This window comes from Nilaparvata lugens, chromosome 4 (assembly GCF_014356525.2).
Source record: "Nilaparvata lugens isolate BPH chromosome 4, ASM1435652v1, whole genome shotgun sequence".
Lineage (NCBI taxonomy): Eukaryota > Metazoa > Arthropoda > Insecta > Hemiptera > Delphacidae > Nilaparvata > Nilaparvata lugens.
This window is the reverse complement of record NC_052507.1, coordinates 15,059,477-15,081,837: the sequence shown is the minus strand read 5'-3', so window position 1 is coordinate 15,081,837 and position 22,361 is coordinate 15,059,477. Positions and strand designations below refer to the sequence as shown.

Here is a 22,361-nt window from a genome sequence, read left to right as displayed (position 1 = left end):
AGTTAGAGTGAATGGTAATTGAGATGATACAATTTCTTCTAATTCATTCATAATTGCCAGGAACATTTAGGTATCAGACAAATTTTTCAGGCGTGATATTATCTCACAAATTCACAATATCATATTACCTTTTTTTGTTAGGGCTACTCTTAATTATAAATAAATAAAATATCACAATATAATTCTTCAAACTCCGCATCATGTGTTCAACGAGGTTGAGTGGTAGATAGGACTTGAAAGTCCTATCTCCGTCTAATAAAGAATTATTTCATTTCATTCATCATCTAATGTCATGATTGATTAGAAATGAGGAGCCAATAGAGTCTCATTTATGATATAACATTTGTTCTCAAACAAAAAAAAACACCTCACTGTAACTTTCAAATAGAATTTATTTTTACAATTTCAACATTATCTATAAAAATTTGAATCTCTTATTATTAATACAAAATCTCATATACACTTCATACCTATTAAATTAAGACAATATTTTACTGAGAAAACCTACTACTGCTAAAAATTACAGAAGATTTATTCAGGATTCAGAAATTAAAATTCGATCATAAATTGCCAACGAATTTATGCAGTTTCAAATAGCTACCACTGCTTCAAGTGTTTTTCTTATCATACAAAATTGAAATCAACAAATCATCAACGATAGACTAGTTGTAGTATTCTAAAGCTTGTTCCATCACAGGAGTATGAGCTGGATAAATATATAACATTTTCAAATTTGCTGATATCTTCAGAATATTACAAATTCTATATGTGTTGAGATTTTTATTATTAAAATCTGTCGTTCACTAAATACACTCCAATTGCCTAAACCTAATTGGTAGATCTTATTTATCTCACCTTATAATCTAAACGTTTTCATTTTTTTCTCTTGAGAATTTTGTAGGTATCCTTTGAAATAATGTAGCTAATAGCTGAAGCTATTGTTGTACCTGCCGTCAACCAACTGAAAAAAATAAAATTAATTTGATCAACATGATAAGTTTATCAAGTTGTATACATTTATCTTATACAACCTTGGTAAGATTAAACTAGTTTCTGAGATGAAATAGAAACTGAAGATGTAGATCGACATCATTGTAGATTATCTGATACAAACCTGGTGCGATACAACATAGTCATAAATATTTGTCTATTAGTGAATCAAAAATTTGATAATATTGTTCAAATATGAAATCACTTCACTTTTGTATGGGCTACTTTTTTAAAAATTAAAAACAAGAAGTACCCTTTAATTTAAAATATTTCGAACAGATAGTTTCGAACAATTTTGGCCAAAGGCCGAAACTAGTTGTTCGAAATGTTTTAAATTAAAGGGTATTTCATGTTTTATATTGTTTTTAATAATTGATCAAATATCTATGATTTGATATAAGATCATACTTATGATTGTGTAATGGGTATGTAATGTAATCAGCTACAGCTACATCAATTATTTTCAGCAAGCTCATTTTGATGAAAATAAGAAAAACATGCAATTAGCATTAAAATAGAGGACTAGAATTAATTTGAAGGACTGTTATTGACCAAAACTCACAATAATCCGTGAATGACGGGATGTTCCAAATATCCGAAGGAAGCTGCAGCTAAAGTTGAGAAAACCGTGCAGAGTTGAATTGTTGTATTTATTTTACTAAGCCGGGTTGGAGCCAGTTCAGCTGTTGCATGTGAGACATCCAAATATCTGCTCAAAGTTTTCTGAAATCAAAAACAGTTTTGACTACTTTTTCGAATAAAACTCTGACCAACAAATATTTAGATGGTACTATAGTAAAACATTACAACAATAATTAGAACATTACCGTACAACAATAATTCACAGTAGAGTCAATAATTAACATCATAAATAGGTACCGCACAAATTCTAGACTTAAGTCATAGATTTTTAAAGAAGATTTTGCTTTGAGTCTCCCAACAGAAGCGAATTTTAAAATGCATTGATATTCTTACGGTTTATAAAAACATTTAATAGATTTTTATATATAATTTTCAGTCCACAATAATGTTCAGTTTTTTATTATTAAATTGAATCATAATTTCTAAGTGTAATTTCATTATCTGATTTGGTTTTAAGCAATCTAAATCCAATATTTTTGTTTAAAGTGTATGCACTGAAAATTGGATTCAAATTGAAAAGTAAATGAAACAAAATTCGAGGAAGGAACAGTAATGGGTTGTGCCTGTTAGTCCTTTCCCAATCATTCTAATGAATTGTATTTTGTTTATCATTGATTGAATAAATAAATGATAATACATAATTGAATGAAACATATATTACAACTTTAAATTAAAAAAGTAACTCATGGAAGCGTGACATCTGTCTTGCCATGGTGTGAAACAGTATTCATCAAGGGTAAACACAATCGTTACGCACCCATGATTTTCTACTTTGATATCAAAATTCATATTAACCAGTAGAATTGAAATGCTTCTTCAATGTCACGGTATGATTTGAAGTTCAAGAACGAAATCTACAGTTTAATAATGTAAGTATTATAACTTATTTTATTTGTTACTTTGTACTTAATTACACGCTAAAAAGTAATTGCATTAGACTCTAGAAGAATGATAAATTCATGATGATTATTCGTTATAGTTTCCTTGATAGCTTACTTGATATCTTACTTGTTTGTAATATGCAATAAAAAAATAAGTCTTGTAACTTTTGAAGAATGTTTTCTACAAATAATCCACAATGGAATATTGTCTCACTTCAAATCTTCCACAAATTTGAAAATCGGCTCATTTTCTCATTGAATATTCATAAAATTATTTTGAGAAGGAAGAACACTTTTTATGAATTTATTAGTCCTTCAATTGATTTAAGACAGTAGTATGGCAACAGTCAAAACTTCTAAAAGATCTTTTGGCTCTGGATTTTTTAGCAATATATCCAAAAGATAAGCATACGAGCGAGTAATTTTAAGATTAGGTCAAAGCATCACTCACTGATTCATGAAATAATTTAATTTATCCTAGCTTTTGATTGAATATTAGTATCAATATTATATTAATACAAGAAAATTAGTCGATTTGAAAACTTGACTTACAGGAGGAGGAAGAGATTGATATCGAATATAGAATCCAGCTCCAACCAGTAATGTATCTCTCGCTACTATCAATGCAGTCAAGGGAACTAGAACAGAATTTTTTTTTTCAATTACAGTACTTTATTCTCGATCATATTACCGGAATAAGATTATGAATCATGTTGACCTTTATATCAAATTTTTCATTTACACAACACGTTGTTATTTCAAACTTTGATCAAAATCCCATTGAATTTTAGAGAAATTGCCAATCAGTAGTTAATTTTTCATCCAGAGACGAATTGTTTAAAATGTATTGTGTTGAAAGAAGGTTCGTTCGTGTCAGGTGATTCTAAATGCCAATATTTGGATAATAATCCATTGTTAATTCATAAAAAAGTCCTGTCTTGAGGATGCTGGAGCAAGGCAGCATTTTAAGAGGTGGTCATCTGATTGTAAATCACCACAGTCGCAGTGCGGATCGTCAATCTGCCTCCAGGTTGTGCAGTTTTCTCTTGTACAGGCACATTCAGCTATAAGGCAGTTCAGGGTCTTCCACTTGCCATATGGCAACTCTGCTCATGTTGGCAGTTGCCCCTGGAGCTTCATGACCGTGACATCTGTACTCTCATTGCCACAGCTGAATCCTTTCCTGGGCAGCAGAAGAGTCCAGCACTTTTGTTTCACTCAATAAACTGCGTCGGGACTTAAGTCTGTGAGTGGCTGGAGTATTGACAAACATTGGATGCCTATCATCTGTAGCCTGTCGAGTTCGCTCAGCTCTACCAGCTGTTTATCTTCGGATTGGATGAAGAGCAATACTACTGAGTTACTAAACGGAGTGGGTTTTAGTTAGCTTTAGGCACCCTGTCCCAATCATGCAGCTTTCATTGGGGGCAGAGAAAACTTATAATTGATTGTTTAAGTATGAAGTACACATACTTCATAGTATACATAAAAGTTTGTTTTATTCTATGATTGGGGGCTACATCTTAAAAAGATTTATTTATATCTTAGAAAAGAAAGATGTATCTTTTCATGGGCTGAGCGACTCCAAACAGGACAGGCTTATTCTGCAACTGAGAAGCACACAGCTAAGGCTGTAGATCTGAGTGCTCGCATTAACAACCCAGGCAGAGCCTACCAGCTTGCGCAGGAGTGCATTTCTGGCATTCACCTTTTTTGTTGTGCTCTCACAGTGGCTTTCAAATGCTAGGCTTCTATCCAAATTCACCCCCAAGGTATGTTTTTGGGTTTGCCACGTGTTTTGGCGAAACAAGGTAGGCTTACATTTATCAAATACAGATCAATATTCAACATTTTCCCTGAGATCATTCTTGAATCAATAAGATTTCCTACATTGTACTTTATTATCAGGACTTTGATAAAATATAACTGTTCTCTTGAATATTTTTTATACTTATCAAGAAAATAAAATAGAAATAAATCGATTATTACAAAATACTTCGAGACCTACCAGGAATGTTGCCAGTGATTGTCAGTGTCAGGAATAATGTAGCTATCAGTATTTTATCAGCCATTGGGTCCAAGAAACTTCCAAGCTTCGATGCTTGATTCTTGAATGAACGAGCTATGATTCCATCTAGCTGAAACATCAATGCGAAATCAAATGTTTATCAATTTTTAAATAAATTATCACTTGCATTTCTAGATTTATATTAAAAAAAAAAAAATAATTTTTGTATCAAACTACAAAAATGAATAATAATGGATGTTTTCAATGAGAATATTCTCAAACAAGGTTGAAGAATGATTCCAGTGTATAAGTTGCCTATTAAATTATTTTCTCACTACTTTTTAATACGGAAACAGTAAATAAGCCATAAGAAGAGATGCTTTGTACTCGTAGATGGGAATTATATTTTTGATCTCCAGTGTAATAGCGTTCTGAAACTCACAAAACTGGGCCATATAAAGAATTAAGCATACATCATTGAAAGATCCATCATTTTCAAATAGTGAAATGCCAAAAAGCTATTTATGTATAAAATAATCACAACTTACGAAATCTGTGAATCCTGCGAATATCACCAACCCCAAAGCAAGTTCGTAGTTTGTTTGACAAATTAGGTAGCCCAGATATGGAGACATGGCTATTCTGAGGACTGTTAGCATGTTGGGTATTGTCCAAATATTTTCCCTCTGGAAACATAATTCATATAAATAAAAATCCATAAAAACTATACTAATAGAAGAAATAGATAAAAAATATTAATTATTAAAGTTTTACGGTTAACAATATCTAAACACTTACATGCACTTCTTCCATTATTGAATTTATTATTATTTCAAGAGAAGTCGGTTTAAAAATGTTGTAAAGAACTGATTAGCAGTGCATAGCTAGCGATAACTATTCGAAATTACTACATGAGTCAATTCATGAGCAAGTGCAGAAAGGTTTCATTGTCAATAAAGGCAATTATCATTATCAACTATAGAAAATTGCTTTAGTAAGTACAGATCCTTTCATTATCTTATCATTCATTTATAATCCAAAATAATAACATTTATCATAACAAATAATTATCAATATTCATTCTTATTACGAAAATGATTGAAAGATAGTAACAGGTTTGATCCTGTTAAGGAATGCCAATAGGGAACATATTATGTAATTTTAAAAATAATTTGTTTCATAGTCAGAAATTCTATTATGAAATCAAGTGCAATTCAATAAATTTGATTTGCATATTTTTTACTTGTTATAAATTCTCAACAAAATAGCTTAATTAAAGACGTTGCAGAAGCGATTTATATCCCTGATCGACTGTTGAGTAACTCTTGCCAGGGACCGGCTATTACTCTAAGTGCCGGTTGCACAACAGCCGGTTAAATTTTAACCGTGATTAACTCCACGAGAACCAATCAGAGAAGCCGTCTTTTCAAAAACGCCTTCTCTGATTGGTTCTCGTGTTATTAATCACAGTTAAAATTTAACCAGCTGTTATGCAACCGGGCCTGAAGTTTGAAATAACAATCGTAAATCAGTTATTAATTTGATAACAGTATGAACCAAGTGATTACCTCAATTATTTCCTCCATTTTCTCTTTCATCTTCGATTTGGATTCTTTAATATCTTTTAAAATAATCTTCCCACTTTTCTGTAGTTTAATTTTAGTCAGTCTCATCTTTTTCTTGTTATTTTTTAAAACATTATTGACAAACTCCTTCCTCTTGACTCCCAAGTCTCTGCCAATTAGATCCTTTGTTGAGCCAGTATTTTGATTATCATTACTACTACTATAAAACCTTGATACATTTGCTTCACTTGAATTGAAAGGTTCAAATCCCACAGAAAGTGTTCGCAGAGTACATGTTGAATAGCACAAATTCTGGCAGGTATAAATATTTCTATAACTTCTAATTAAAGTTTTTGTTGTACATAAATTAGTAATTGCACTAGGAAATAAACATTCGTTTGGTAAAAATCGATGTCTTTGAGAACAGAAGTCCTTCAGAGCATCCCGAAATTGCATTTTTTGATTCAATGTTCTGTTTTTACACATAACTCTAAATCTAGCATGAGCTATGAGACTTGAAGGCCGCATTGCACCAGAGTACAGAAGCGATTCTGCAACTTCTCCAATCAATCTTACAGCCATTTTTAGGATCCGTTACTTATCTAGAACAAAGAAATTTGACAATAATAATTATAGAGTTGACTAGATTTGAGTAACACTAATAGTAACTAAAAAATAATGTTAACTTGGAAATTCAACAAACTTCATTCATTATAGCCATGAAATGAAGGTCAAATTAAAAAGGTATTACTTTACCTTATTACCTTAAAGGTATTACCTTACTAAAGGTCTTCACACACCTAGCTACGTGTAGGTAGGAATACATCGTCGGTAGACGTAGCCTTTCTATCTCGCAATGTCAAAGCTGCGCTACGATGGTGTGAACGGGACAGATTGGGTAGCGTGTATTTAACATTGGGAGGTAGCACGGTTACGTATTCCAAAGACGTATTATTTTCTAGCTACGCATCGCCAGGTGTGAAAACACCTTTAAGCTTTTGACTACCGGTACGTATCTCACAGCATTCTACTGAAGAAACTCTCCAGATATGGTTCTCAGGGCAGAAAATGGTGCAATGTGGTAGATTACTTATTGGACCACATAAATATTAAAAGGCATTGATAAGGGCGATTTCAAAAGAGAAATAGCATTCCACAGGGATCTGTGCTTGAGCCTAAGCTAATCCTGGCCATGATTTATGACTTGAAATTGCTAAATTTAACCCTGCTGTTCGTAGTCGATACCAACATTGTTGGTGAGAGTAGTAGACCCATGTGAGCAAAGTCAGTGCTGGGACCTACACTGTTTCTAGTCATGATAAATGACGTTGAATACCACGGTTCCTCTCTGATGTTTGCGAATGACACATCTCAACTGTCGACTGTGAGCTTGAATGGGTTTTGGAGGCGTCTACGGAGCATCTTCGATCTGCCACTGTGGTTCCTGTCTAATCGATTCCAGCTGAATGAAGGCAACACCCAAAGGATCATCTCTACACTAGTCACGAGAACTGTGACCTCAGGATCCAGTTGAGTTGCTGGGTTTTGTCTCAGCTAGAGCAGTCATATACAGCCGACTCTCGCGCATTTGCTCCCTGTTGCTCAAGATGAGGGGCCTGGTGAGTGAGTGATAATGATGTATCACGGTCTCTTACATTGCCACATCACCTACGGATTACTCCTGTGGAGTCTCTCGGCAGAAGCTGCTGATATCCTGAGGCTGCAAGAGAGGGCTTTGAGAATCATAACAGGCAACGACAATCTTCCCCACTACAAGCCCATCTTTGCTCGCCTTGGTGTACTGCCAGTCATCAGCCTCTACATCCTCCTATGCTTGGTGTATGTCAAGAGGATGTACAGCATACTCTGGCTGTCCGTAATGGCATTCACTACCACAACGCCAGACACCGTGAGCTGTTGGATGTCCCAGGAGATGCCTCCACCGATCGTAGGCCAGTTATCTCCCCTGAAATGTTTCAACAAGCTGCCTCCTGGTGTGAAGCAGTTGGATAAAGCCACCTTCAAGAGAACCGTTAGGAAGCCGCTGTGTGACAAGTCATATTACAGCATAAATTCATTTATGAGTGATAATTAGAACATTTAGGCTACTAAAAGCAGTGACTGGATCGCTACCATCTGAATAGTATTGTGTTGACTTATAGGTTTATGCGTATTGAGTTTTATGACGCCATCAATTCTATAAGTGCGGATAATGGATGCAGAAGGTGCATATTAAACGTGTAAATAAAAAGTACAGCAACTTTTCTCAGAGGTCAGAAACTTGTTTGCAGCAAAAAAAACTACTTCTCAGACCCAAGGAAATTATGTGTACTTTTGACAGCGTAAAACTTATTCAAACAATAATAATTGCCCTCCTTGAATTTAGCATTGACAAAATATCAGAATGGGTTTATTACACATTATTAGAGTATATAAGAAGTTTCTTGATCTAGAGAGATTCACCAAATCAAGTCTAGCCTACAATCTGGTCTGTGGTCAGACGACAATCACGAAATCAAGCATAGCGCATCAAATCGATTAATATTCTTCAACTTATGTCTTATGACATCTTTATTATGTTATATGACATCGACTTGTGTGAGGACCATCATGGGTTTGATGACTCAGATAGCTTGTCACAATTCCATGAGCTTTGTAAAATGCAAAATGATTTGATAAGCTGTGATCAATTATTAGGTACACTACATAGGTACTTATAATTCAGTAACAATAACAATTAAACCAAGTCTACAATCAATTAATAAAGACTCACCATTAATTATTGTTCCTATAGTAAATTCATTCTAGAGATTTTTCTTTAGGCTACATAAATTTTACTCAAGTGTAGACCTATGGTAAAAGCCAAAGCTTTATTCAAGTGACACAATTTTTCAAATTGCTAGTTTCAAATCATGAAGACTTACAAAAGTGAATTCAAAAAATAAATATTACTATAGTGAATTATTTAAAATAATACTAAAGTATTGCAGAACCCAAATAACCTAAAATATTGCCGTCCAGCGTCCACATTTTTCAAAAGCAGAAGCAGTGCAGTTGATAACATGATCACATGTTCACACAGACGCCGAAACAGCTGCTTTCAAAACTAATTAATTTGGCGGCATCTTTATAACCTAAAAAGTGAAAACAAAAACAAACTCTTGTTTGTTGTATTTTGTATAATAATTTGTAACTTGAGTTTTGTGTTTATTGTAATTCTATTTTTATAACTTTGAAAAATGTTTTCATAGTTTGAATTTGTGTTTTTCAATTTAGTTGAACTATTATTTTGTGTCTGCTGTATTGACTCTACTATTTTCTAATTTCTTCTTTTCGATAATCTGAACCTGAAGTAGTATTCCAAATTGCAGAAATGAAAAAATTGTCTCAGAAAAAAGTAAGTCTTGTTTGTTTTCGATAATTATGATTATATGAAATCGTAACCAATTTTTTTGATTCGGAACCTGAAGCGTCTAATTTTTAATAGCCCGTTGTAAATTATTTTTTTGAACAACTATTAGTACCATACCTACACCCAATTAAATTTTGGTTTGCTTTAAACCTACTACAGCTATAGCAGACTGCCAGCACATGATTGTAATTTCTGCGTCTTGTTTTATGCCGTGATAAAACTCTAGTTTTTGTTAAAATAAATTTGGCCTTCTCATAGAATTTGCCACCAGCTCCAGCATAAATGAACCGGTACCGGTAAAGTTGGAAATCCAGCTTTTACAAAGAAAGTGTCTATTCCTATAGTGTGCAAGGTTGGGCAGCTTATTCATTTGCACCAAAAAAATATAAGATATAAATCCTTTGTAAACAGGCATAATAAACGGATATATAAAGTTTTCCATCCAGTAATGGTTGCATGCAACAAATATCCGACAATCTGTTTCTATAAAAACTTCTTTTAATTGAAAGCTTTCTTTATTTGAATACTTGAAGTCATTGTGAAGATAGGCAGTACAGTATCTAAGTTTTCCAGTTAATTAGAAAAGTAATATGCATTGTTATTAATGCTGTGAAGGCGCTAAATCCCCAAAACTTCCAAAGTAAGTTAAGTGAGCTTTCTGGTAGTTTTTCCTCAAGAGTTCTATAGAACCTGTGTTGGGAAGCTGTTGTAGGACTCTGATAATCTAATCTGCTTGGTGGAATGTCTAGTATTGTATATAGCTATGGACATCGCACTTTCTTTGCAACTCCTCCAGGGTTTCTTCACATACAACAGCGACTCAGCAAAGATAGTACGTATTGACTGTCTGTGAGAATTTCATGACTCCTGAAGAGTTGCCGGTAGTGATCCCTAAAGTCCACAAATGACACTATTCTCTGAGCCTTCTTCTGCAGAAGCAGCACATCCAGGACGGCCAGCGCATCACCCCACAATAATAAGCCGTAGATAATGCGGCTCTGAAAAAGGTAGGCTCTGGAGTGGTAAGCCACAATGAGAGTGCTGTGATCAACCATGTTTTTCAGTATTCTAAAAAGGTTTACAACTCGTGACAGTTTTAGAGCTCAAAGTGATTCAAGCTTAACCTCTCGTCCAGCTTGACTGTTTCTGTTCTCCTCCGTAATGAGCGACCCAGGATACATGTTTTATCCTCATCGAGCTTTAGTTTGTTCGCTAAAAACTGCAATTTAGCCGCATTAATGAGTTTGGCAGACTCCTTCCTTGCCTGTTACCTAGTGTCTTCTCAAGTAATGAAAGTGGTGTCATCTGCATCCTGACTGCTTGTGAAGTCGTTCATAAGCAATATGAACAGAAGGGAACCAAGAACCGATCCTTGCGGCATTCCATGCACCACACCTTTTAATCAGGTTGCACCTCTCAGTTGGAACACCTGCTTCCTATTCTTCAAGTACGATGCCACTGTCCTCAGGACCGTGCCGTCCAAGCCATATCTCTTGAGTTTTATGGGAGACACAGTCGAAGGCTTTGTTGAAGTCGACTAATGTGAGGACAAGGGATTTGATATCCTCAATATCACTCTGGTTATGCATTCCTATGACATCACCCATTTACTACACCAAACGTTTCTTGGTTTTTTATTAGTCTTCTTTCCTAGTTGTTCTTCTTATTAAATTGACTTTCCTTGATATTAAATATTAAGATAAGATAATATCTTATTTCATAGTAAGATTTGTGGGTTTCTTCTTTTCTAGTTGTTCTTCTTATTAACTTGACTTTCCTTGATATTTAATATTAAGAAACCAATAATGATAAGTTATTGAGTAACTTAGCCCAACTTTACATCAAGCTATACATTTGAATTTTTCCATCATTCCAGGGTGCCAAAGAAGATCCTAAGCAATCAAAAATATCAAATTTCTTTGCGGCTCCGAAAAATGGAAAGAATGTAACATCGACCGGAAGCAACGCATCTACATCTTCTCAAGTAAATTATAAAGTTGAAGATATTGAAGATGATATCAAATTTCCGCTCACCCCTCCAATAAGCCAAAACATAATACAACCCAGTGAGGCTGGTAAGACTGTAAGCATCAAGTCACCTTTGAAAAAGAAGATTGACAAGGAGAATAGTGTTGAGGAGAGTGTAAAGGAAAATTTGCTGATCTTGAGCCCTGAAGAGATCCCGCCTACGCCACCGCAACCCCTCATACCAACATCAAGAACCGGAAACAAAGGAGTGAAACGAAAATGTGAATTTCCTGCTTCAAAAAATTGTGATAAAAATCTAAATGATGCTTCTGTTGTTCACGCTAAAAAGATTCCGAAAAATGTGAAAGTAGAGTCTTCTACCGCGAGTGACAGTTCAGCCTCTCCCTCAGGTGACGGAAATAAAATTTTTCGGCCAGAAAATACATGTGAAGCCAAAGATAGTGAGATTGAAAAGAAAGATAGTGATAATTGCAAGAAGAAAGACGTATCTCTGTGTCTGAATGAGACAGCTGAAACCGAATGCAGCAGTGATATGAAAGACCTCTTGTTTGAAGATTGGGAACTGGATGGAGCAGAAAATATCAGGAAGTGAGTATTTTTACTATTGAAGACAGTATCTTATTTAAAATGAATCCAATGTTTTTCCATGACATGATAAATCTGATGTTTTATCTATGAACCGACTTAACTTGATATCAACAACTCGGAACTAGTTTTTCATTCTGAAAATCTTTTATGACTGCTCCATTGATAATCAATAATTAGAGTAATAAATTCCTATTCTTTGCAGAAATAATGACTAAATAAATAGCAACAAGTGAACTACTCAATGAATGATCTGGTAATAAATGTGGATCAATCTTCAATTTTTTAGTTTTTTATTGTAATAAAGAATGCATAAATGTTCTGGAGAAAAATGAAGCGATTTTGGTAATTTATTATCTGGAATAAAGAATTTCCTAGTTGGAAAATTATAGTTTTTATTTTTGTGAATGTAAAAATATTTTTCTCAATCAACATTTCTGAATTCAGGAACTATGCTTCATACTCCTCTTTGTCATGACCAGAAAGTGCGTTTCACTGTATCGGTGGATTCACCCAACTTGGTTGTAGTCATATTGGTTTATTTTTTATGCCAAAAAAGTTTTACTTCTAAGTTAAAATAGTCATACACATATAAAACTTGCCATAAAACTTTAAAAACTTATGATCAATAAATTCTGTCCAGTGTTTCGATTAAAGTAGAGGAAGGCTAATTTAATATTCATTGGTTTCAGTGATTTGAACTTGGAGAAAGCCGTACGTTGCACCATAACTAAAATCAACTACTTACAAGGTTTACATAAAACCGAAATTCATCTCAAGGAGTTGAAGAGCTCCGCAGAAACTAAGTGTACTCTGGAAGGATCATGGTAAGAAGATCTACATTTCTAATTTAAACAAAACTTTGTTAAAATATAGTTTTATCAGTTTTTCATCAATTATTTTTTTGTTAATTCATTTCAAAAATATATTCAGTAGCCATACAAGATACATGAAAAGAAGAAATATAAATATTTTAAGTACGCTGAGAACAGAATCAGAGGGCTTCGAAACACATCTTTTTTTAGGTGTTGTTCCTCTCCCAAAAATGTCCAGTTTTTGTACAATAATTAGCAAATTAAAGAAGGAAATTCGATCCTTGATGTCCCTATAATATTAACTTCGTATTAGTAATTGTGAATTTTTTAATGCTACATTAGATAATAAAATGATACTAAGTTATGGAAACACATCAGTTTTTAGGTGTTGTTCCTCTCCCAAAAATGTCCAGTTTTTGTACAATAATTACCAAATTAAAGAAGGAAATTCGATCCTTGATGTCCCTATAATATTAACTTCGTATTAGTAATTGTGAATTTTTTAATGCTACATTAGATAATAAAATGATACTAAGTTATGAAATTATTGATAGCTGTATTGAAAATATTATTGCTATTTTTAATGCGCTGTATTACAATCCATCACTTTTATTTCATGGTACGTATCGTCGCGAATTTTCAGGTCTGGCTTAGTTCTGAGAGAGAACGACACAATAAGCATTGCAGCTAAGTGGGATTCGCACGTGGGTTGGGTGGTGAGCGACCTGCATGGCTTCGTTGTCCTGGAGCCGGACACACTCATCTCGAGCACAGCTCTGGTTGGCTCACTGTTCTGTATGCGACGTGCCATACTGGCCAACATGTTCCGGGGGCTGGACCCAGGGTCGGACATCATGGTTATGGGGTCACTCGTGCATGAGATATTGCAAGAGGTTAGTATCGATTGTTTAATGTTAGTTATTAAATCTATAACAGATGTATTATTCTATTTATTTATTTATTTCGTCGAATTTCGGAGGAGACGATAAGCCGTCGGTCCCGACTACCTAAAAAGTGGTCGTCATCTCTCATCATCATCCCTCTCACTTATTACTCACGCACAAGCCTAAGAGCTTATGTGGTCATCACCCTCAGTATTATTAATATTTTTATTTTTTTTCTACAAACATAGAACGGCTCGCTCACAGAAAAATTCCAGTACGGGCCTTAATGACATATCTAGTAATATACATAACATTATAAAAAAAAAGAAATATAATATCGCACTTCATTAAATATTATCCATATCGATTCAGTATAACTAATAAGATTAGAAGAGAACGATATTTGGGTTGTATTCAGGAAAGTTAATGGAGGGGTATAGTTTGAACAAAAAAATAAATAAAAGGAAGAAAAAGTTGAAAAGAGCATCATTTTTCACAAGATTTTTTAAATGTATTGTAGCGGTCATAGAAGGGGTCAAGGAATGTGTTTATTCTATCGTATAATCTGTTAATCTCATTGTTTTAATTGGTGGAATTGTAGGAATTGAAATGGTGAGCGGTTCTGACAAACGATATTTGAAATAGCATATTGAATCTTGGTCTATTGCTTGGAATATGGATATTTAACATAATGATGTAATCCGGCATGAATATATTATTATTTAGAATAACATTTTTTTAATTTTTGGATTTTAAATGTTGATCTCAAGGTTTCAGTGGAAAAAGCTATTGGACAAAATGTATTATACTTTTTGAAATAGAGATACCTCAATAACTTGTTTTGAATAATCTCCAAATCATTAACGGCAGTAATCTGTAATGGCTACCAAAAAAGTGCTGCATACTCTAGCTTGCTCCTCACTGCTGCAGGCGTTGCATTATAAATATTCAACATGACCTCACATTTAGTAAAGGGCTTACAATTAGAGAAGAGACCTCTAGTGATCTGTTGGTCGAATTCATGACATGAGCTAAATAATCTCTGTATTCAAGAACAACTTTAAAAAACAATTCTACAAAACATTCCTAAATATTGTCTTATTCATTTCAGGTGCTAGATAGGAAAGTGCGAAGCGAAGATGAAATCAGAACGATCGCCAACAACTCAATTTCATCCAAAAGTTTCATATTTTCAATGTATTCGTCGCAGATGACAATGGAACATGTCAAGAAGCAGTTGGACTTGTTTGTTCCTCGGATTAAAACATTCATATCAACTTATATTCCACCTGTAGTTGGGTAAGGAATTTTACTTCCATAGAAAAACTTATCGACGAACCGTATATAGTTTGTAAGCCGTATATTTTTGATGATTAGGCCTATAATCAGTATTAAAACAATCTGAAGATTTGAAATGGAAATATCTGAATAGTTAATTTTCATTCATAATAATTTCGATTAGAAGTTACTATTTCTAAGTTTGATCGATACAGTATTACAGTAAATTGATCATTTATTTGTAATAAACGTGGAAAATATGGTGTGTAATGTTTTCACGGCATTATAAGTAATCACGCTATATTCAAGTACTTCCTTCTTGAAAGCTCATATAGCAATCCTTCATAAAGCAATATTCTTTTATCTATAGAAAAAAAGTATTAGAAAAATGTATAGAAAAAATGTACGTGTCACTTTTAAAATATTTTTGAAATTTCAGAAAGAAAAATGAGGATGATTGGCAAGGAGAAATTACAGCTATTGAGGATATAGAAGAAAACATTTGGGCCACAAATCTAGGCTTGAAAGGGAAGGTTGATGTCACTGTGAAGGTGAAAGTTGACAACTCTACCAAGGTACTAAAAATACTTTAATTACAATATTTTGTTCGAATCTTTTATATTTGTATTCAGAATTAATTGAATTCAAGATTGTATAAAGTGATAGCGAATTTGTATTCTTATACATTATCTTTTTTCTCTAAAAAATAGCTCTCTAGATTTTTGTAAAATCCAAATAAAATGTATTAACATTATACAATGTATATGTATAATATAATCTACTCAGCAAAAGTTAAATTAGTCAAATCTACAAAAGGTTAAATTAAAAAACTAAAAATAGTTTGGAAAAAACTATTGCTCCGAATATTTTATTCCAAAATTGAATAAATTGATCCAAACATTTTTGCCTAAACTTTCGTATTTAAAAGTCCTCTATTACAGATGCACTGTCATCTTAACTTCTCATCGTGACTCGGCATGTAATCACTTTCTTTTTTATTTGAATGTGGGGAACATTTTTTGCTTGATTACAGATTTTACCGCTGGAATTGAAAACGGGGCGCGCCTCAATGTCATCTGAGCACAGGGGCCAACTCATACTTTACGCCCTCATGATGACTGAGATTGGCCAACCTGTCTCGTCTGGGCTTCTTCTTTACTTGAGGTGAGCTTAACTTAATTTTTTATATATAATTATAGTTTATAGATATTCAGGATTCAGGATGATGAAGACCTACATGATTATAAGTTAATGTGTTGATGAGTGCGATTTTCTGTTGAGATTAACTGGAGTTGATAAGTGTCTCTCGCCTACTGCCATCTGTATGATCTATTATGTAAATCTTTTGGTGGGCTACATTCACTTTTGACATTTATTGCTCAGTCCATTTTAAAAATTGAGTAAGATATACTAAAATGAAGTATTTTATATGAAGATTGTATTAATTTCAATGCATGAGTTGACAGAAAGACTGCAAATAATATCATTAGCTATTTATTATTATTATTACATAGATTAACAAACTTAATATTGTAATACTAAATATTCAAACATTTTTAATCGTTGTCCATTTTCGATGGATTATTTTTGTTTTTCAATTTATTGAATCTAGTAACGTTTATTTAATCACATTTAATTGCTGGACTTTCAGCAATTGAATTGAAAAACATTTAATTTTCTTTTCATTATATTACATTTTTTGTTTTTAGGGAAGGAGTAATGAAGGAAGTGAAAGCTGGCGTCATGGAAAAACGAGACTTGCTTCTTCTTCGCAACGAATTGCTGAGATATACGTTTGATGGCAAATCTGTCGATAAAGATGAGAATGGTCTTCTACCCTCGCCATGCTTACCCAAACCCATAAATCATAGGAAAGCCTGCAATAGTTGTCCATATGTGACAATATGCTCTTCAGCTCTTCGGTCAGTTTGGCTTATTTAGTTGAGTACTCATTATTTAATTCAATTGAATTAATAATATTATTTAATTCATTCGAATTAATATTTAATATTATTATTATTATTATTTAATTCAATTATAATAATACAGTATCAGTATGATATAATTGTTGAGAAATATACAGTCTCAACACTTTTCTAGATTGATAGAACAAAGTTTTAATTTTGCCACATCAACATTTGCCAATGTGGATGTGACAAATTGAAACTGTTTTTTTTTTCAATTATGAAGAAGTTCCATAATATCACCTCATATTCAACAACTTTTCTAGATATTGCTCAAGTTAGCAGAAATTTTAACTAGTTTATGCTCGAGATTAAATTACGATAAATTGTGTATGGAATACATAGCATGTTGCGTAACTCAAGTAAGTGAACTAACTCATTTAACTTATGATCTAACGCGTTATAAGACTTTATTGATTGATTCTTCATTACAATAATGTCTTTATTGACGAAGTATTGCCAGGTCTTGCAAGACCCATTGCATGCAAACAAAAAGTTTTATAAGAACAAATGAAAAAATCAGCTTATTCAGAACTTTACTTTATTCGTAATCAGTTGACTATTCAGTTAATTTTCTACTTGCTGGATTAAATCACAAATTCCACTTTGCAGGTAGTAGTGAAAGATTTCATTTTGCTGAGTATTGTGCCCAATCAAGCTATAGGATTATGCGTGGTTAATGGGAGGGATGCTAAAGAGAGATGAATAGATGGATAGACGGATAGGGCAAGATTCAAAATTGAGTTGAAAAACTACCTATTAGAGTTAGAAACTTATATTTTTGAAGAATGTTATTGGGAGAATTAGGGATACAGTACCTTCCTTGATTGCTATTGTTTGTTTTTTGTTGTGTTTCGTTATATCTTTCTAGTTTTATGTTTAAGAATTAGAAGTATTGTTTAATGGATTGGCGCATTCATGTGCAATATACATTGTATGTTTTGAATAAAGAGATTGATTAATTGATAGCTTCAACCCGTTGGTCGACGATTTTATAATCTGTGCGCTTAGAAGCAACCACTCTGCAATATAATAACTTGAAGTAAATATTTAATAAATAAATAAATCTTTATCATTACAGAATAACAATAATCAAATATTGAATTCAACAAAAATGCGTAATGTAATGTGTAATGATTGATTAATTGATAGCTTCAACCCGTTGATCGACGATTTTATAATCTGTGCGCTTAGAAGCAACCACTCTGCAATATAATAACTTGAAGTAAATATTTAATAAATAAATAAATCTTTATCATTACAGAATAACAATAATCAAATATTGAATTCAACAAAAATGCGTAATGTAATGTGTAATGATTGATTAATTGATAGCTTCAACCCGTTGATCGACGATTTTATAATCTGTGCGCTTAGAAGCAACCACTCTGCAATATAATGTTTGTTTGTTTGTTTGTTTGTTTGTTTTTAAAGCTTCCCAGAGACTCTAATCAGAGTATAGGAATTGTCAAAAATTTATAATACATACAGTATTACATAAAAAGAAGAAAAAAATCACACAAAGGAACCCTCTCTACACACAAACTCTTCTGTGGTATAGAATACTCCAAGCATCAAAAAACTTTTTAAATCCTTCTCAAAAACATTGACATCTTCACAATTTTTCAAGTGAGTAGGAAGCTTTCTAATAAATTTAAGGCCCATATATGTAGGTTTCTTCTCAAAAAGAGCTGTTCTGTGATACAGTGAAGCATAGTCTCCTCTATTTCTAGTATTGTATCCATGCGAATCAGCATTTCTAGTCATTGTCTGTCTTCTAACATGCATAATCACCTCATAGATATAAATAGAGGGAACGGTTAGTATGCCTAATTCTTTAAAGTGGTTCCTACAGGACTCTAAAGGCATAATACCTTTGATCGCTCTAACAGCTTTTTTTTGGAGCTTGAACACCCTCTCCAAATTCTGGCACGACCCACCCCACACAATAATGGCATAGCGGATGTGTGACATTATGAGTGAGTGGTAGACTGCCATTGTGAGTTTGGTATCATTCAATCTTCTTATTTGTCGGAGTGCAAAGACTCCAGATGCAATCCTCCCACAGAGCTGATCAGTATAGAAATCCCAAGAGAGATGCTGATCCAGAGCAACCCCTAGGAATTTCACGAAATGAGGCTGGTTAACATTTTTTTCATTTATCTGTACATTAATAAGTTGATCTATCCTGGAATTATTTCTATGTTTAAATAGTAAAAAATGGGATTTTGATTCATTAATTCCTAATTTGAGTTGAGAGAGGTACTGGGCTATGGCATTAATGTTCAAGAAAGATTCTATTTCTAACACACTTGCATCCTGAGAGCTGCAAATGTATGATGTGTCATCGGCATACATTAAAACTCTACCCTGGGATATAACTTTTGGCACATCATTTACATATAGCAAAAACAACAAAGGGCCAAGTATAGAGCCCTGTGGTACACCAGCCTTCACTGATACTCTATCCGATAAGTAATGAATTATCTTCCCTTTCAAGTTTTGAAGCTGTATTTCATCTAGAATCATAAGTACTACTTAGGTGCTTATCATTAGGGATGTATTATAACCATTAGGTTAACCTTGTGTTATAACCATATATATCGTTAGGGATGTATTAGGGATACTGTTTTTTTTTAAATGTGTCAATTCAGAGCTACTTTCTTGTAGTCTATTTATAAAATAGAATTATAGTACCCTTTAAAATTAATAAAATAAGGCCCGGTTGCACAACAGCCGGTTAAATTTTAACTGTGATTAATTTCATGAGAACCAATCAGAGAAGGCGTTTTTGAAAAGACGGCTTCTCTGATTGGTTCTCGTAGAATTAATCACGGTTAAAATTCAACCGGCCGTTGTGCAACCGGCACTAAGAATACAAATTGTAACGTAACTACTAGTTTCGGTGATCACACCATCGTAACTAGTAGTTACGTTACAATTTGTATTCTTGTTTTATTATTTTATTAATTTTAAATGGTACTATAATTCTATTTTATAAATAGGGATACTGTATTTTTCATATTGTGCTGTGTAGTATACCTTAACTGTTTATGACACCATGATTTTCTCAATTTGTTCAATTAATTTATAAATTTTTCATTCTTGTTGAAAAATTTTCTGTGTCTTGTGTATTGATTGATTTTTTTTATTTCAGAGAGGCAAATAAGAATTGTGTGGCCAATTTGAAATTAGTTGAACCAGTATTGAAAGACAGTGGACGATATAACCATGTGTTCAGAAGAGAGAAAGAGCTGAGTGATCTGATTGCTTTGAATGATTATTTAGTTGTCAGTACCGAGAAGCGAGTTGCGATTGCTTCAGGATTCGTGAAAAATATTTCGTCTTGCGAGTTCACGATTTCTCTTGAAAGGTTTGACATTATTTTATTTTTCATCCATTATTTAAGACAATTTTAAGTATTAATTAAGAACGTCTTATTCTAATAATGATTTAAATCTATCTTAGATTTTGATTGTTGCACATGTTGATTTAAATAAAACTACCTATTAATTTCAGTTCTTAGTTATAAAGGTTTTCAAATTCATTTTAATGAACACTTGCAGTTTGGCAATATTACCATCAACATTCTAGACCTCTAGGCTATAGTCGAATAAAAGAATCCATTCAATTCATGGAAGATTCAATCCAAGTTCAAATACACACAGATTTCTACTGCCTTTTAAATAATTTACCGACAATTACTTCCTTTCTTGGGACTATTTATTTGCTCAAATTTCGGGGTAGAAGTTTTGTTTTAACGCATGTTTTTCCACTATCAATAGTCTATTATATTGTCTGGCTGAATAAATATAGAAATACACAACCACTGTTTTATGGTTAAATCCTGGACCTATACAATATTATTTTCAAAACCATTAATTTGCTAAAAACAGACATTTTGTTTGCTGAATTTCTCTCATTAATTTTCAGTCCCTATTTTATTTCTTTAATATTGAAAATTGTTATTGTTTGAACAGGGACCTAAGCAGCCACAAGGACGGCTACTTCTTTGTTGATCACTATACGTCCAACATGCAGTTGGATTTCAATCTTACAAATCTCGGCTATCTGCTGGAAATGACGCCACAATCGGATTTCCTTAGAAATATGATCATCTCGTTCCATTTACCAGCCTTCAAGCAACTAGACGCTGACGTACTCGAGAAAAGTCAGCAAATAATGACAAAATTGAATAAGTGCCAAATGCAAGCTGTACTCCAAGCCCTATCAACTCAACACTATCTACTCATCAAAGGCATGCCGGGAACTGGTAATTATTATTTCACATTTCAACTTCAAATTAGTTTTTTTAAAATATTGAAACGATTAACAAACTTATTGTTCTTCTTGCTAATGATGCCTACATAAAGGTCTCTGCACCTAGCACAGCGTAGTTAGGAATACGTCTTAGGAAGACGTAGCCAACTTATCGGCTCCCGACTCACTCCCCGTTCACACCAGCATATCAAATCAAATCAAATCAAATGTTTTTATTGTCGTTCACAATTATACATGTATTGACAAAGTCATGGAAACGGAGCAGAGTCCTTAGTCTAAAGCCGAGGTGAATAAAAACATAATATATATAGAATTTAAACATTAATAATAAAAAAAAACAATAAAAATAACACCAGGACAGACAATAATATTTGGAATTGAATAACAGAATTGATTGAAACAACACTTCAGCACTTCTAATACTTAACACTAAATAATTATATGTGGATGCTCAAAGAATTCCTCAATGTCATAGAAAGGATTTTCACTCAGCCAAATATCCAATTTATTGAGAAAAGTCATATTATCATATTTGTTAATGGACCCCAACAAACTATTGTAAACCTTTTTGTACATTATACAGTGACTATTAAGTGATTTACTTAATCTGCAATATTGGAAATTCATTTTACCCCTATTACGTGTGCTGTGTGAGTGGACATGTTCATTAAGAGTTGTTTCTGGTAATTTCTTTAGAGAGTAAGCAGCAAGTTCAAAGATGTAAAGATTGATGACAGTCTTAATATTTAATTTTATAAATATAGGCTTACAGTGATCCAAGGGACCTGAAGCATTGATAACTCTAACAACTTTCTTTTGCAACCTCAATATCTCTGCAACCCTCGGAGAATTGCCCCATACAAGAAGACAGTATTTAATAAGGGACTGAAAAAACGCAAAGTAAGCCATTCTCACACTATGTGGAGTCACACATTGCTTCAGACGTCCAATGAGATAGATGACTCTTGAAAGCCTAGCTTTTAAATAATCAATGTGTTTTCCCCAGGTCAGTTGATGATCAATGTGTACCCCTAAAAATTTAACATCATTTACAATATCCTGTTGAG

The 22,361-nt window shown here is 33.2% G+C and overlaps 3 protein-coding genes across 5 annotated transcripts; 2 read left to right on the top strand and 1 right to left on the bottom strand.

The window, feature by feature from the left end:
• Window positions 1-603: 603 nt before the first annotated feature.
• Window positions 604-9,136, bottom strand: LOC120351006 (probable cardiolipin synthase (CMP-forming)). Of its 3 annotated transcripts, XM_039426739.1 has the most exons (7): window positions 8,860-9,136; window positions 6,090-6,688; window positions 5,070-5,207; window positions 4,522-4,651; window positions 3,066-3,151; window positions 1,553-1,713; window positions 604-961 (listed from the first exon to the last, which is right to left on the bottom strand). In XM_039426739.1, exons 2-7 carry the CDS (start codon window positions 6,666-6,668, stop codon window positions 874-876), a joined length of 1,182 nt encoding a protein of 393 aa, XP_039282673.1. In that variant the 5' UTR covers window positions 6,669-6,688; window positions 8,860-9,136; the 3' UTR covers window positions 604-873. The 3 variants fall into 3 exon arrangements, with proteins under 3 accessions (XP_039282673.1, XP_039282675.1, XP_039282674.1); XM_039426741.1 differs by lacking the exon at window positions 6,090-6,688 and having other exon boundaries at window positions 8,860-9,101; XM_039426740.1 differs by lacking the exons at window positions 6,090-6,688; window positions 8,860-9,136 and adding an exon at window positions 5,320-5,449.
• A 101-nt stretch (window positions 9,137-9,237) lies between these two features.
• LOC120350813 (DNA replication ATP-dependent helicase/nuclease DNA2-like) lies at window positions 9,238-16,990 on the top strand. Its single transcript, XM_039425689.1, has 8 exons — window positions 9,238-9,483; window positions 11,375-12,075; window positions 12,765-12,899; window positions 13,531-13,780; window positions 14,883-15,070; window positions 15,489-15,624; window positions 16,083-16,213; window positions 16,759-16,990. Exons 1-8 carry the CDS (start codon window positions 9,460-9,462, stop codon window positions 16,988-16,990), a joined length of 1,797 nt encoding a protein of 598 aa, XP_039281623.1. The 5' UTR covers window positions 9,238-9,459.
• A 2,156-nt stretch (window positions 16,991-19,146) lies between these two features.
• Window positions 19,147-21,286, top strand: LOC120350812 (DNA replication ATP-dependent helicase/nuclease DNA2-like; the record flags this gene model as incomplete). Its single annotated transcript, XM_039425688.1, is given in 3 exon segments — window positions 19,147-19,151; window positions 20,171-20,386; window positions 20,994-21,286. Coding segments are annotated over 3 exon segments (514 nt in total), but the record flags the coding sequence as incomplete, so codon positions are not given.
• Between the last annotated feature and the right edge of the window lie 1,075 nt (window positions 21,287-22,361).